At 42.7% G+C, this 17,377-nt stretch overlaps 1 protein-coding gene across 1 annotated transcript in view; it reads left to right on the plus strand.

Moving 5' to 3' along the window:
- Positions 1-17,377, plus strand: part of LOC124595869 (brefeldin A-inhibited guanine nucleotide-exchange protein 3) — a 306,469-nt gene that overhangs the window by 131,258 nt on the left and 157,834 nt on the right. Inside the window, exon 10 of the mRNA XM_047134775.1 lies at positions 9,789-10,059. Coding sequence (XP_046990731.1) covers positions 9,789-10,059 — 271 coding nt within the window. The remainder of the gene's footprint in view (positions 1-9,788; positions 10,060-17,377) is intronic.

The raw sequence follows: 17,377 nt of genomic DNA on the forward strand, positions 1-17,377 counted from the left end.
TTTCTTACACTGCAAGGTTTTCGGGCTTTGGGAGACAGAGAGGCATAACAGCACACACAACAAACTGCGTGTCATTTAGGAGACTGTGAATGTGTAAAAGTCTTCCATGCAGGCCTCTCGCAGGGAATCGGTTGTCCTTCGCCGGCTCCGCATTATCCATACGTGGCTGAGAGCATGGTTACCTACTCGGTCGTGAGGACCCACCTCTGTATCGCTGTGGCTCCCAAATGACAGTCGTCCACCTCTTGCTGGGACTGCCCACTTTTAGCCGCTCTGCGGCAGACTTTTGACTTTCCCAGTGCCCTGCCTTCGGTGTTGGACGACAACGCCTCCACAGCAGCTTTAGCTTTATGTTTTATCCGTGAGAGTGGGTTTTACACTTCTATGTAGGTTTTAGTGCATGTCCTTTGTCCCTGTGTGTCCTCCACCCTAGTGCTTTTAGGGTGGAGGTTTTAATGTGTTGCAGAGTGGCTGTCTTTCCCTTTTTATTCTCGTGGTTGGCCAGCCACTGTAATCTGCTTTCATGTTTTACTCTACATCTACATCTACATTTATACTCCGCAAGCCACCCAACGGTGTGTGGCGGAGGGCAATTTACTTGCCACTGTCATTACCTCCCTTTCCTGTTCCAGTCGCGTATGGTTCGCGGGAAGAATGACTGTCTGAAAGCCTCCGTGCGCGCTCTAATCTCTCTAATTTTACATTCGTGATCTCCTCGGGAGGTATAAGTAGGGGGAAGCAATATATTCGATACCTCATCCAGAAATGCACCCTCTCGAAACCTGGCGAGCAAGCTACACCGCGATGCAGAGCGCCTCTCTTGCAGAGTCTGCCACTTGAGTTTATTAAACATCTCCGTAACGCTATCACGGCTACCAAATAATCCTGTGACGAAACGCGCCGCTCTTCTTTGGATCTTCTCTATCTCCTCCGTCAAACCGATCTGGTACGGATCCCACACTGATGAGCAATACTCAAGTATAGGTCGAACGAGTGTTTTGTAAGCCACCTCCTTTGTTGATGGACTACATTTTCTAAGCACTCTCCCAATGAATCTCAACCTGGTACCCGCCTTACCAACAATTAATTTTATATGATCATTCCACTTCAAATCGTTCCGCACGCATACTCCCAGATATTTTACAGAAGTAACTGCTACCAGTGTTTGTTCCGCTATCATATAATCATACAATAAAGGATCCTTCTTTCTATGTATTCGCAATACATTACATTTGTCTACGTTAAGGGATAGTTGCCACTCCCTGCACCAAGTGCCTATCCGCTGCAGATCTTCCTGCATTTCGCTACAATTTTCTAATGCTGCAACTTCTCTGTATACTACAGCATCATCCGCGAAAAGCCGCATGGAACTTCCGACACTATCTACTAGGTCATTTATATATATTGTGAAAAGCAATGGTCCCATAACACTCCCCTGTGGCACGCCAGAGGTTACTTTAACGTCTGTAGATGTCTCTCCATTGATAACAACATGCTGTGTTCTGTTTGCTAAAAACTCTTCAATCCAGCCACACAGCTGGTCTGATATTCCGTAGGCTCTTACTTTGTTTATCAGGCGACTGTGCGGAACTGTATCGAACGCCTTCCGGAAGTCAAGAAAAATAGCATCTACCTGGGTGCCTGTATCTAATATTTTCTGGGTCTCATGAACAAATAAAGCGAGTTGGGTCTCACACGATCGCTGTTTCCGGAATCCATGTTGTTTCCTACATAGTAGATTCTGGGTTTCCAAAAACGACATGATACTCGAGCAAAAAACATGTTCTAAAATTCTACAACAGATCGACAAAAGAGATATAGGTCTATAGTTTTGCGCATCTGCTCGACAACCCTTCTTGAAGACTGGGACTACCTGTGCTCTTTTCCAATCATTTGGAACCCTCCGTTCCTCTAGAGACTTGCGGTACACGGCTGTTAGAAGAGGGGCAAGTTCTTTCGCGTACTCTGTGTAGAATCGAATTGGTATCCCGTCAGGTCCAGTGGACTTTCCTCTATTGAGTGATTCCAGTTGCTTTTCTATTCCTTGGACACTCATTTCGATGTCAGCCATTTTTTCGTTTGTGCGAGGATTTAGAGAAGGAACTGCAGTGCGGTCTTCCTCTGTGAAACAGCTTTGGAAAAAGGTGTTTAGTATTTCAGCTTTACGCGTGTCATCCTCTGTTTCAATGCCATCATCATCCCGGAATGTCTGGATATGCTGTTTCGAGCCACTTACTGATTTAACGTAAGAACAGAACTTCCTAGGATTTTCTGTCAAGTCGGTACATAGAATTTTACTTTCGAATTCACTGAATGCTTCACGCATAGCCCTCCTTATGCTAACTTTGACATCATTTAGCTTCTGTTTCTCTGAGAGGTTTTGGCTGCGTTTAAACTTGGAGTGAAGCTCTCTTTGCTTTCGCAGTAGTTTCCTAACTTTGTTGTTGTACCACGGTGGGTTTTTCCCGTCCCTCACAGTTTTACTCGGCACGTACCTTTCTAAAACACGTTTTACGATTGCCTTGAACTTTTTCCATAAACACTCAACATTGTCAGTGTCGGAACAGAAATTTTCGTTTTGATCTGTTAGGTAGTCTGAAATCTGCCTTCTATTACTCTTGCTAAACAGATAAACCTTCCTCCCTTTTTTTATATTCCTATTAACCTCCATATTCAGGGATGCTGCAATGGCCTTATGATCACTGATTCCCTGTGCTGCACTTAAAGAGTCGAAAAGTTCGGGTCTGTTTGTTATCAGTAGGTCCAAGATGTTATCTCCACGAGTCGGTCCTCTGTTTAATTGCTCGAGGTAATTTTCGGATAGTGCACTCAGTATAATGTCACTCGATGCTCTGTCCCTACCACCCGTCCTAAACATCTGAGTGTCCCAGTCTATATCTGGTAAATTGAAATCTTCACCTAAGACTATAACATGCTGAGAAAATTTATGTGAAATGTATTCCAAATTTTCTCTCAGTTGTTCTGCCACTAATGCTGCTGAGTTGGGAGGTCGGTAAAAGGAGCCAATTATTAACCTAGCTCGGTTGTTGAGTGTAACCTCCACCCATAATAATTCACAGGAACTATCCACTTCTACTTCACTACAGGATAAACTACTACTAACAGCGACGAACACTCCACCACCGGTTGCATGCAATCTATCCTTTCTAAACACTGTCTGTACCTTTGTAAAAATTTCGGCAGAATTTATCTCTGGCTTAAGCCAGCTTTCTGTACCTATAACGATTTCAGCTTTGGTGCTTTCTATCAGCGCTTGAAGTTCTGGTACTTTACCAACGCAGCTTCGACAGTTGACAATTACAATACCGATTGCTGCTTGGTCCCCGCATGTCCTGACTTTGCCCCGCACCCGTTGAGGCTGTTGCCCTTTCTGTACTTGCCCAAGGCCATCTAACCTAAAAAACCGTCCAGCCCACGCCACACAACCCCTGCTACCCGTGTAGCCGCTTGTTGCGTGTAGTGGACTCCTGACCTATCCAGCGGAACCCGAAACCCCACCACCCTATGGCACAAGTTGAGGAATCTGCAGTCCACACGGTCGCAGAACCGTCTCAGCCTCTGATTCAGACAGACGGCTCTGTACCAAAGGTCCACAGTCAGTCCTGTCGACGATGCTGCAGATGGTGAGCTCTGCTTTCATCCCGCTAGCGAGACTGGTAGTCTTCACCAAATCAGATAGCCGCCGGAAGCCAGAGAGGATTTCCTCCAATCCATAGCGACACACATCATTGGTGCCGACATGAGCGACCACCTGCAGATGGGTGCACCCTGTACCCTTCATGGCATCCGGAAGGACCCTTTACACATCTGGAATGACTCCCCCTGGTATGCACACAGAGTGCACATTGGTTTTCTTCCCCTCTCTTGCTGCCATTTCCCTAAGGGGCCCCATTACGCGCCTGACGTTGGAGCTCCCAACTACAAGTAAGCCCACCCTCTGCGAACGCCCGGATCTTGCAGACTGAGGGGCAACCTCTGGAACAGGACAAGCAGCCATGTCAGGCCGAAGATCAGTATCAGCCTGAGACAGAGCCTGAAACCGTTTCGTCAGACAAACTGGAGAGGCCTTCTGTTCAGCCCTCCGGAATGTCTTTCGCCCCCTGCCACACCTTGAGACGACCTCCCACTCTACCACAGGTGAGGGATCAGCCTCAATGCGGGCTGTATCCCGGGCAACCACAGTCGTAGTCCGATAGGGGATGTGTGGGACGAGCTGGCCGTCCCCAACAAACCCCCATCCAGACCCCCACAGTGATGCCCATTGGCAACAGCCTCATGCTGTGTGACCGAAGCCAACACTGCCTGAAGCTGGGAGCGAAGGGATGCCAACTGCCTGCATCCGAACACAGCAGTTGCAGTCCCTATCCATGCTAAAAACAGTTTTGCAAAGAATGTCTGAACTAATCTACAGAGAGTGCAAACAAATCGACAAAATTTAAACGGTTATTAAAATACAAGATTGCCTAGTAAATGCAGTAATGCTGCTACTTGCGCACTGCTGACGCTGCTCGGCGGCGGAAGGAGACTACGCGAATTTACACTATTCAGGTACTAAAACGCGATGCTACACTGTCAAATACTATAATACGCCCGAAATTTATGAATTAAACAATGCAAGTACCAAAAACACGCAAAGAAATTAAGAATTAAACTATGTAACAAATGAGTGAGCTAGGAGTATACGACTTGCTGCTGCAGCTGCTTATCCAACGGCGGCAGGGAGCACACTCCCTTCTGTTTCTAGCGTCTCTCTTGTTTTTTGTACTTTTTTGTTCCTTTTAGTATTCGTTGCCTTCCCTTCGTTCTTGTGGCTTGTCCTTTCTTTCCATTTTGTGTTATACGTTTCGTCCGTTTAATTCTCACCCATGTGGCATTGATTTCTTAGGAACAAAGGACCGATGACCTCGTAGTTTGGTCCCTTCTCTCTCTTCAACCTACCAACCAACCAACAAATAAAGCTTTTGGCCCGTAAGGGCTTCTTCAGAAATAGATGAATAGACCACACACACACACACACACACACACACACACACACACACACAACTGCAGTCTCAGGCAACTGTAGCCACACTGTGAGCAGCAGCACCAGTGTACAATGGGAGTGATGACTTGGTGGGGGTAAGAAGGAGGCTGGGTGGGGAGGTGGAGAGATGGTTGTGTAGGGTGGCGGACAGTGCATTGCTGCTGGGGAGCATGCAGGGATGAGGTGGAGAGAGGGTTGGACAGCTATGTGCAGTTGGGAGGTTAGACAGTGGGAGAGAGAGGGGGGGGGGGGGGGGGACAGCGGAAAAGGAGAGAAATAAAAGGACTGGGTGTGATGATGATGGGAACAGGAGGCTGGATGGGTGAGGACAACAACTAATGAAGATTGAGGCCAGGATGGTTATGGGAACGTAGGATATATTGCAGGGAATTTTCGCATGCGCGCAGTTCAGAAAAGCTAGTGTTGGTGGGAAGTATCCATATGGCACAGGCTGTGAAACAGTCATTGAAATGAAGAATGTCGTGTTTAGCACTGTGCTCAGCAACCGGATGGTCCACTTGTTTCTTGGCCACAGTTTGTGTTTGTCGGTGACTGTTCATGAGGACAGACAGCTTGCTGGTCGTCATGCCCACATTGAATGCAGCACAATGGCTGCAGCTTAGCTTGTAGATCACACAACTGGTTTCACAGCTAGCCCTGCCTTTGATGGGATAGGTGATGTTTGTGACTGGTCTGGAGTAGATGGTGGTGGTGGGAGAATATATGGGACAGGTCTCACATCTAGGTCTATTACAGGGGTAGAAGCTATGAGGCAAGGGGCTGCAAAGAGGGGTTCTGTAGGGATGGAAGAGTATATTGTGTAGGTTCGATGGACGGCAGATGGACAATAGTATCCGTCCCCCTCCCTGCCCCAGCCTCCTTCTTACCTCCACCCAGTCACCACTCCCATCCTGCACTGATGCTGCTGCTCACAGTGTGGCTACAGTTGCCTGAGACTGTAGTCGTGTGTGTGTGTGTGTGTGTGTGTGTGTGTGTGTGTGTTTTGTCTATTTTTTGTGGAGGCTTTACAGGTGGAAAGCTTTATTTGTGACAGTCTTTTTATTGTGCCTATCTGAGACTCAGCATCTCCGCTATATGGTGAGTGACAACTTCCCTTTCCATAGTACAGTTAATCAGTTTTAGCTTTCTAAAATCTCCAGCTGGATAAAAACTGTAGAGCTGTTATATCATTCCCCATCACAAAAAATAACAAATGAGAAATAACCAATTTGGTGGGGCAGTAAGGCTCTTAAATAATAAGGAAACATTAATAGAGCAAAGATGATGCAGTATACATCTAAAGGTTTATAGCACATAACTATGTTATGCCATGTCTGACATCAAGCAGGAATTTAATTCCAGACATGATTGGAAGACTGATGGTAGTATTCACATTTGCGCAGATAGAAAAAAATCTACAAATATATATATATATATGAAACAAATTATATTGAAGTTGGTATCATTAACTGTAATAAGTCTTGTACGTAAGTAAAAATTTTCAGAAGCTGAATTATTTTTGCAGTTTTACACTGAAATGTTTGTCGATTGCCTATACTGTGAATATTGTCTCACTGATGAGTCAAAACATTATGGTATTGGCTCAGCTTTGGAATGCAACACAGCATCTGTTTTGCATGACCTTGATTTGAGAAGTTCTTGGTAGGCTCCCAGTGGTATGTGGTACCACATGTCTATACACAGTTCACACAGTTACAATAAATAAAAGACCAGTGGTTTGTAGGTGCGGAACGGTTTCCCTATAGCATCCCAGATGGGTTCTATTGGGTTCAGATCAGGTGAATTCGCTGCCCATGAATTCACTATCCTGCTCGTCAAACCATTGTAGCATGATTCTAGCCTTGTGATGTGAACAGTTATCCTGCAGGAAGATGCAATTTCCATTTGGGAAGTTATCAAGTAACAAGAGACGCAGGTGATCCACAATACTGTTCTTGTAGTCCACAGCTGTGATGATGCTTTTGATATCACAGGTACCATGGAAGCCCAGATGAATGTTACCCATAGCATAATACAGCCCCCACTGGCCTACATTTGCAGTGCGTTGCATTTTTCTAGCAGCTGTTTGCCTGGATAACAGTGTATTTGGACACCAAGAAACATTATTCGTACTACCAGGTGAAATGTTTCCATTGATCCATGGTGAAATCTCAATGATCCCTTGTGCACGGTATAATTGTTGATCAGCATGAGAACACATAGGATCATTTGCTGTGGAATCCCATTTGGAACAATATCCACTGGGCAGTATGCTCAGAAACACTTGTGCCTGAATAAGTATTGTACTCTGCCATCAGATCTGCCATGAATTGCTGCCTGTCCCGCTTTACAGAGTGAGCAAACCTCTGGCCATATTTTGTGAAGCATGTTTACAGCCAACATGTTGTATCCACTCATGGATTCACTGTCCTTCAACCACTTTACATAGATGCTCTCAAGAGTAACGTGTGAACAGCCAGCCTGCTTTTTTCTAGATGCCTGTTTCCAAGTGCCAGATCATTATTATCTACCCTTTGTTAAAACTAGTAGATTTCCCCCATATTGCTGCTAGAATTATGCCCAATTCGTCACTGTTCTAGTTATATTATTTCCATACAACATCATGTGCCTGCAACCCAGGAGCTGACATTCAGCGTCACTGTGGGCAGAGGCCATAATGTTTTGGTCACATCACTGTACATCTACATACACTCCTGGAAATTGAAATAAGAACACCGTGAATTCATTGTCCCAGGAAGGGGAAACTTTATTGACACATTCCTGGGGTCAGATACATCACATGATCACACTGACAGAACCACAGGCACATAGACACAGGCAACAGAGCATGCACAATGTCGGCACTAGTACAGTGTATATCCACCTTTCGCAGCAATGCAGCCTGCTATTCTCCCATGGAGACGATCGTAGAGATGTTGGATGTAGTCCTGTGGAACGGCTTGCCATGCCATTTCCACCTGGCGCCTCAGTTGGACCAGCGTTCGTGCTGGACGTGCAGACCGCGTGAGACGACGCTTCATCCAGTCCCAAACATGCTCAATGGGGGACAGATCCGGAGATCTTGCTGGCCAGGGTAGTTGACTTACACCTTCTAGAGCACGTTGGGTGGCACGGGATACATGCGGACGTGCATTGTCCTGTTGGAACAGCAAGTTCCCTTGCCGGTCTAGGAATGGTAGAACGATGGGTTCGATGACGGTTTGGATGTACCGTGTACTATTCAGTGTCCCCTCGACGATCACCAGTGGTGTACGGCCAGTGTAGGACATCGCTCCCCACACCATGATGCCGGGTGTTGGCCCTGTGTGCCTCGGTCGTATGCAGTCCTGATTGTGGCGCTCACCTGCACGGCGCCAAACATGCATACGACCATCATTGGCACCAAGGCAGAAGCGACTCTCATCGCTGAAGACGACACGTCTCCATTCGTCCCTCCATTCACGCCTGTCGCGACACCACTGGAGGCGGGCTGCACGATGTTGGGGCGTGAGCGGAAGACGGCCTAACGGTGTGCGGGACCGTAGCCCAGCTTCATGGAGACGGTTGCAAATGGTCCTCGCCGATACCCCAGGAGCAACAGTGTCCCTAATTTGCTGGGAAGTGGCGGTGCGGTCCCCTACGGCACTGCGTAGGATCCTATGGTCTTGGCGTGCATCCGTGCGTCGCTGCGGTCCGGTCCCAGGTCGACGGGCACGTGCACCTTCCGCCGACCACTGGCGACAACATCGATGTACTGTGGAGACCTCACGCCCCACGTGTTGAGCAATTCGGCGGTACGTCCACCCGGCCTCTCGCATGCCCACTATACGCCCTCGCTCAAAGTCCGTCAACTGCACATACGGTTCACGTCCACGCTGTCGCGGCATGCTACCAGTGTTAAAGACTGCGATGGAGCTCCGTATGCCACGGCAAACTGGCTGACACTGACGGCGGCGGTGCACAAATGATGCGCAGCTAGCGCCATTCGACGGCTAACACCGCGGTTCCTGGTGTGTCCGCTGTGCCGTGCGTGTGATCGTTGCTTGTACATCCCTCTCGCAGTGTCCGGAGCAAGTATGGTGGGTCTGACACACCGGTGTCAATGTGTTCTTTTTTCCATTTCCAGGAGTGTATATGTTTCGTTGAAGATAAAAAATGGATGCAGTGCAATTTCTGTGCAGTTCCTTTGAGGTGTGAAGTGTGTAGACAAGTAAGGTCTACAGTACTCATAACTGAATTTTCCTACTTCTTTCTGCCAAAACACAGTTCCTGTTTACAACAATTATTAGACCAGATTACTTTTCACCTTGAATGTAGTGTTTTTGAGTGTTGGGTAGACACACAAATGATACAATATCTGATTAGATAGAGAAAGCTGTTAGAAAGGCAGATGTATTCCAATGAGTCTGTAACAATTACAGAAATGAACAAAATGTTAGTAGTGATGATGTAACCGTGTAGAATGTTCTTATGAAAATGTCTGTCACCCATTGTTAAATTTACAATATGGGTGATAGTTTGTTATCATAATCATGGTATATTTTCTAGTCAAGACTTTCAATTGCAATTAGTATTTTCTGTTTACTTTATCACTTCAATCTGTTTCAGCAGTAATGGATATGCTAACCAGGGAATAGTGCTAAGCTTGGAAAATTAAAATAAATTTCGGTATCTCTTTTATTTTCAGTATTGTAACTGCACTTGTTAAACATAAGGTTTTCTTTTTCAACTCTTATTCGTGCAGGCCCTCTAACATACCAGTCAATGCTGCGTTTGCCTAAGCCATATCGTGAACGTATTGAGAGGGAACAAGAGTATCTAGCTACACATGACAAGAGTCTTTGTAAAGCTAATAAATTACATAAATGTGATGACCCACAAACTGCTGAAGATGACAGTGACAGCAGTGGCATTGGTGAACAGGGTGATGACTCTCTGCCACGTCCACATTCACAGTGTGGTAGCACTAGTTCAGGGGAAACAGAGGGTCCAGAAGAAGGTTACTGTCATGACCAGAGAGAGGCAAGTGCAGCATACTACTATTTCTGTTTTCTCTTCGTTGCATGCATGAGAATGCTTCTTTATAGCACAAGAAGTTTGTTGTATCACACGGATCTCCAAACATAACATTTTATTTTCTTATAATTTTCTGTTTTGCATCAGTGCAATGACATTAGAGGTAAGTTTGTGTGTTTTTCAGTGTGTTTGTCCTGTTTTCTTAATATAAAATAGTGCTACACTTGACATCTTTCAATATCAAAGTAACTACTACTCTAACAGTTATGAACAAGTGGAATAATGTGCAGGTGATACCCATATATAAGAAAGGTAAAAGAAGGGGCCTGCATAATTACAGACCAATACCATTAACGTAGGTTTCGAACATACTCTGATAGTGAGTTTGAATATAATAAATTTCCTGAAACAAAGATCGGTGAATGACAAGCAATCTTAAAAAAAGGAAGGTCCCGCATTGAACAGATTTGGAACTTGCAAACACTTGTGAAGATCAGACAGACGAACAACATTGTAGTCACATTCATGGACTTTAAGAAGGGCTATGACTCCATACCCAGGCAGATTCTCTTTGACATAATAGATGAAGACAGAAAAAGTAGGATTCTCATATGACAGACACTTGCAGATGCTACATTCAAAATAAAATTAATGGGAAAAATCTCAGACCCATTTGATATACATATAGGAGTCAGACAAGGAGATGGTCTCTTACCACTTTTATTCAGTGTGGTCTTGGACAAAATTATTAAACAATGGGAAAAAAATAAAAGGAATTCTGTTAGGAACAACATGTGCAGAGAAGATGATCATAAAATGCCTGAAATTTGCAGATGACCTGGCAGTATTCAGCAACAATAGATGAGAAGCACTGCAATACTTACATGGCATCTCTGCCGAAACAGGTCTACAGATATCACATGAGGAAACACAATACATGGAAAGAAAGAACAAAAACAAACAAGCCAAGTTAACAAAATCCAGAAAGGTTAACAGAGTGGAAAAATTCAAATATCTTGGGGAATATATACAAATACAAATAGGAGGATCTAACAAGGCCTCCAACATAGAAAGAACAGGAAAACTTCAGAAAGCGTACAAAATAGCCTGGACACACTACAATAACAGAAATATTTCAAGACAGGCCAAACGCAGGCACTATAGTCCAATTGTACTACCAGAAGCATTCTCCGCATCAGAAATAACCACAGTCGGAGCATCAGGCATCACAGAGACAGAAAAAAAATAGAACATAAATTCCTCAGAAAATTTTTGGAGCATTACACAGAGATGGTATACGGATGAAAAGACCAACGAAATATATGAAAGTACAGGCACACTCACAGACATGATCAGAAAACACCAACTAACATTCTGTGGACACATACCTAGAATGAACAATAACAGACTCACAAATAGGATTTTTGATGTAATGAACATTCAGCGAAAAAACTAATTGGTTTCAAGAAATAGAAGATGACCTAAAACAAGCAGAGATCAGTATTGAAATGATAAATGAAAGAGACAAATTCAGAAAAAATATAAACATGAAATCTGAAGTAAAAGAAAGGAAGAAAAAAGGTAAATTATGGATAGAGCAAAGGAAACAGGAACACAGCCAAAGAATGAAGAGGCACTGGGAAGAGAAAAGAAGGAAACAGGAAAAAAATCAATTATCAAGTAATATTACAAATTAACCACTGTCCTGGAAGCAAAAAATGTGTAATAATAAATTTCTTTGAGACAGAAAAGCTTCCGTCCACAAATCAGCATGCATTCAGCACACATTTAGAAAGCATCACTTATACAAAACTCAGCTTGCCCATTTTTCAGATGACATTCCATAAACCATGGATGAAGGGCAACAGGCAGATTCCATATTCCTAGATTTCCGGAAAGTGTTTGACACTGTGCCCCACTGCAGACAGTTAATGAAGGTTGGACCTATGGAATAAGTTCCTAGATAAGTGAATGGCTCAAGGATTCTTAAGTAACAGAACCTACTACTTTGTCCTCGATGATGAGTGTTCATCAGAGATAAGGACAATGTATAAGGTTCTGTTTCTTATCCTGTACTGTATATACATAAATGATAAGATGGACAGGGTGGGCAGCAATCTGTGGCTGTTTGCTGGAGGTGCTGTGGTGTATGGGAAGGTATCATGTTGAGTGACTATACGAGGATACTTGATCACTTAAACAAATTTTGAGTTGGTGTCATGAACGGCAGCTTCCTCTAAATGTAGAATTGTGGATTAGTAGGAAAAACAACCCTGTAACATTCAAATACAGAACTAGTAGTGTATCACTTGACACAGTGTATTAAATATCTGTGTGTTAAGTTGCAGAGTGATATGAAATAGAATGGACATGTAAGGAAGTTAGTGCTGAAGAAGAATTGTTGACTTCAGTTTATTGGGAGAATTTTAGGAAAGTGTATCTCATATGTGAAGGAGACAGTGTATAGAACACTAGTATGACCCGTTCTTGAGTACTGCTCAAATCTGTGGGATCCCCACCAGGTCAAATTACAGGAAGACATTGAAGCAATTAAAAGGAGTGCTGCTGGATTTTTTACGAGTGGGTTCAATCTATAGAAGGACCACAAAGAGGAAATAAGAGAAATTAGAGCTCATACAGAGGCATATAGATGGCTTGTGTGCTCCATTTGCAAGTGGAACAGGAAAGGATATGGTTAGGGCGGTATAAGGTACCCTGTGCCATGCACTGTATACAGTGGCTTGTGAAGTATGTATGTAGATGTAGTTGTAGATGTAGGTGACACTACAATTATTGAATTTCCTGCAGGGAAGCAGTAAACAAAAATTGAGAAAACCGTACAGTCACATGTTGATTGATGCATACACACAAATACATATAACAGCAAAGAGGCATTAGTAATTCTTCAACTGCTGCTCTTTTTTTAATTTTAGTACACACATACATGTTTTTAGATGTCTGCAGTTGTATAAGGGTGAGAATATAACAAAAAAGTAAAAATAGAGTGATGGTTCAGAAGCTTATATTGTTCCTCTTTAAATATGAATATTATGTTTGTTTCAGCTTTTTACTTTGGTTAGTCTGGACATCTGCTGTAATGGATTTCATATGTTCTCTCTCAAGATATTTGACTTCTCCTATTTCAATACTTAATATGCAAGGAATATGACTTGTGTAAATATCTTGAATTCTTCGTGTGTTCTTACTCAAGATATTTGACTTCTACTATTTCAGTACTTCACTGTACAGGGGACGTGACTTTTGTAAACATCTTGAGTCCTGAAATTAGAATGACATTAATGACTTTTCAGTATCTTCTCCAGACTTGGCATGACATCATGCCGCATTATTACAACATGTGCTTTGACTCTGTGGGGCACCGTGTTACTCCAGTTTGGGGGGCCAACTCAAGGAGAAAACACAAAGCCCATGGAGGTACACAACTGGTGGTAACAGTTTGATTGCTGTTCCACCTTGAACACATGCAACATCCATATATATAATCACATGCAAAACCTCCAAACAGCTTCTGTTCAAATTACTATATGCACATTGGGAGTTTATCCAGAAAGTGAATGCGGATTTATTTCAAATTAGAGCTGTAATTCTTGGAAATAATCTTCATTGTTTTCCATGATTTTTTCCCAAAATGCATTGCTGTACTAATGAAACTGCTTTAGAGGTAGAAGACAATTTTTGTCAAGGAAAATATGACCAACACATCAGAATATGAAGTTCTACCAGTGAGCATTATGATGATTTTGGTTGGCAGCACAATAGAATCCTATGAGGAACCATTATAAATGATCCAGGTTTCTTTTCTATGCTTCATAAAACATTATTTGTACTGACCTTTGGTCCTCCCTTGCTATTTGCTTTGGAGCAATAGTCGATAACTCACTGGCTGCATGTGGCCCCTGACCCCACATGTGTGCAGCCTGTAGACCTATCGCAAAACTGCTAGAGGTTTTATTCGCTTTTCATACAAGAAAATACATTTCAAAACAAGCAGTTAGAAACAGGAGCTGGTAGTCTCATTGTGGTCAATGTATTTTATTGCCAATGGTTATGCTGTATGACAATGTTTATATAGCCAATCTCAGTGCAGTGGAGTGATGCCAGTGTTCTTGTGACTCATACAGTGACACAAAGGCTGGCCTAGCTCTAATGTTATTCGGGAGTTGTGATGCAGCATATGAGGGTTGATTCATAGTGACCTAAAATGCATCTATTCTTCAGGTGTCAGTTTCTTTTCACCAGTTGCTTGGTAACCATCAAGAACACTAGGTGAGTGTTAATCATCACTATTATTACTATATTTGAAATGTTGTGTTGAGCAGTGACCACATCTGTACAGAAAATTCAGGTTGAAATATATGTTTCAAGTCATGAAAAATAAGCATGTTTCTGTCCAATATTTCTAACAAGAGGGAAACAGAAAATGAGTAGAGTATCTTTAATGCACAGTGGACAGAAATATTCATTTTTGTACAATGTAAGAATAACCCACATTCTTTAATTTGTCGAGGTAGAATGTCTGTTTTGAAGAAATACAATTTAAAGAGACTTCACAAATTTCTACATATGAAAAGGTGTTCATCTGTTATTATGACAAAATGCAAATCTGATGTGAGAAAGAAAGAAAATAAAGTAAAACTTTGTTTCTTTGTGAGCCACTTGTCATGTTTCTGAGACAATAGACATATTTTGTAGGTCATCTATTGTCACAGAGTTGGCGAAAACCTATGTTATTGAAGTCCATTATTGAAAAGGTGTGACCAGTAAAGTTATCAGCAGTCAAAACAATCTGACAGATCAGTTACAAATAGAGTAGAGGACATAGATAATGAATGAAAACTATGTTTGGAGAAAGTGCTAGTAAATTTATTGTTTTTTCTCTCACTATGGACGAGAGTACAAATGTTTGTAATTTTTCACAATTTGTTATTTTTATTACAGGTATTGACAATAACTTTCTAATAACTGAAGAGTTGCCACTCTTCAATGTGAAGGTTACAACCAGGTCAGGATTTATTCGAAAAAGGTGTGCGGCGCTATTAAAGAACTAAAACTGGCATAGGTCAAATAAAAAAGTATGACCAATGAAGGAGTTAGAAGTGCATTTGAAGCAGAGGTACTCTGTTTGTTAAAATGAAACAGGGAGTTTAAAAGAGTGTTCCAGCCTCATTATAGAATGCTTCAACAAAAACTTGAAGTGGGATCATGTGATGAGAGTATTCGTAAAAGCTGTAAACTTTATACGAAATCTTAAAGCTAATAACTAATAGTTTAAGATATTTTTAACTGACATTCATAATGTGGGAGTAACATGTCTATCCTGTGGGATAACATATTCCACTTCTGACCATTCTGGGTGATGAAAAATATTTGTGCAAACCTGAAAGGTTATTTTACTTAGTTGATAACTGCTGAATATCCCACTGTGTGTGATTTAATTTGGTATATGTGCACAAGGTGTGTAAAAGACGTCAGATCCAAACATCAACAATGTGCCAGACAAATAAACCTCTCCACCAGCAGGGCAGAGCACTTGTTCTTTGGGTTTCATGGCTTGATGGTGCCTTGGAGGCTATGGAGCCAAGTGTGCTGTCAACATTTTAAATTCCCAAACAGTTGAAGACATAGAGGAGATCTCTCTCTTGCTTTGAAATATCATGTTGTTACACATACATGTTGTGACCTATTGAGAGCTACACATTATGAAAGATCTGTAATCAGATTAGTAAAGTATCAAGATTCTGTTGTCAATACAGAAGAGTTCATGCAGAAGTGAGCTTGTCATTTAGTAGCTTGAATATATCAGAACTTCCTTCTAGCACCCGAACATCGCTACAAGGTAAAGAAGTCTAATGACATGGTTCAGTGCCACTGAATAGCAGGTTCATTGCATGTATATCAAGAGCAGTGAATGAAGATATTTTATAAAGTAAAAGTTCACACACGCATCCAAAAGGTGACAGATTGTATATAGTGTGGACGTAACAATATCCAAAAATAAGTTCCATTCAATTTTGGCCCCCTAGTGCAGGACGCAAGTTAGAGGTGCAGATAGAAAGGAGCTTCAATAATGATGTTGGTGGTGGTGGTGATGATGTTGATGATGAATTAGAAGAAGAATTTTGAGAATTTAAATGAAGAAATTGGAAGAAGATGTGACATTTTGCCCAGAGCAACAAAATTAATAACAGAGAGAATATAAACAGGCACATGTAGCGGTGTTGTCTGAATTAAATTAAATGTTTGAGAGGAAATGGTTTTAAGGTGACTGAGACCAAAGAACTGTTAACTATCATAGGGAGGTGGATGAAGGTTGCCAGCTGACCACATCTACATCTACATCTACATCCATACTCCGCAAGCCACCTGACGGTGTGTGGCGGAGGGTACTTTGAGTACCTCTATCGGTTCTCCCTTCTATTCCAGTCTCGTATTGTTCGTGGAAAGAAGGATTGTCGGTATGCCTCTGTGTGGGCTCTAATCTCTCTGATTTTATCCTCATGGTCTCTTCGCGAGATATGCGTAGGAGGGAGCAATATACTGCTTGACTCTTCAGTGAAAGTATGTTCTCGAAACTTTGACAAAAGCCCGTACCGAGCTACTGAGCGTCTCTCCTGCAGAGTCTTCCACTGGAGTTTATCTATCATCTCCGTAACGCTTTCGCGATTACTAAATGATCCTGTAACGAAGCGCGCTGCTCTCCGTTGGATCTTCTCTATATCTTCTATCAACCCTATCTGGTACGGATCCCACACTGCTGAGCAGTATTCGAGCAGTGGGCGAACAAGCGTACTGTAATCTACTTCCTTTGTTTTCGGATTGCATTTCCTTAGGATTCTTCCAATGAATCTTAGTCTGGCATCTGCTTTACCGACGATCAACATTATATGATCATTCCATTTTAAATCACTCCTAATGCCTACTCCCAGATAATTTATGGTATTAACTGCTTCCAGTTGCTGACCTGCTATTTTGTAGCTAAATGATAAAGGATCTATCTTTCTGTGTATTCGCAGCACATTACACTTGTCTACATTGAGATTCAATTGCCATTCCCTGCACCATGCGCCAATTCGCTGCAGATCCTCCTGCATTTCAGTACAATTTTCCATTGTTACAACCTCTCGATACACCACAGCATCATCCGCAAAAAGCCTCAGTGAACTTCCGATGTCATCCACAAGGTCATTTATGTATATTGTGAATAGCAACGGTCCTATGACACCCCCCTGCGGCACACCTGAAATCGCTCTTACTTCGGAAGACTTCTCTCCATTGAGAATGACATGCTGCGTCCTG

Source organism: Schistocerca americana, chromosome 2 (assembly GCF_021461395.2).
Source record: "Schistocerca americana isolate TAMUIC-IGC-003095 chromosome 2, iqSchAmer2.1, whole genome shotgun sequence".
In the NCBI taxonomy this organism is placed as follows: domain Eukaryota; kingdom Metazoa; phylum Arthropoda; class Insecta; order Orthoptera; family Acrididae; genus Schistocerca; species Schistocerca americana.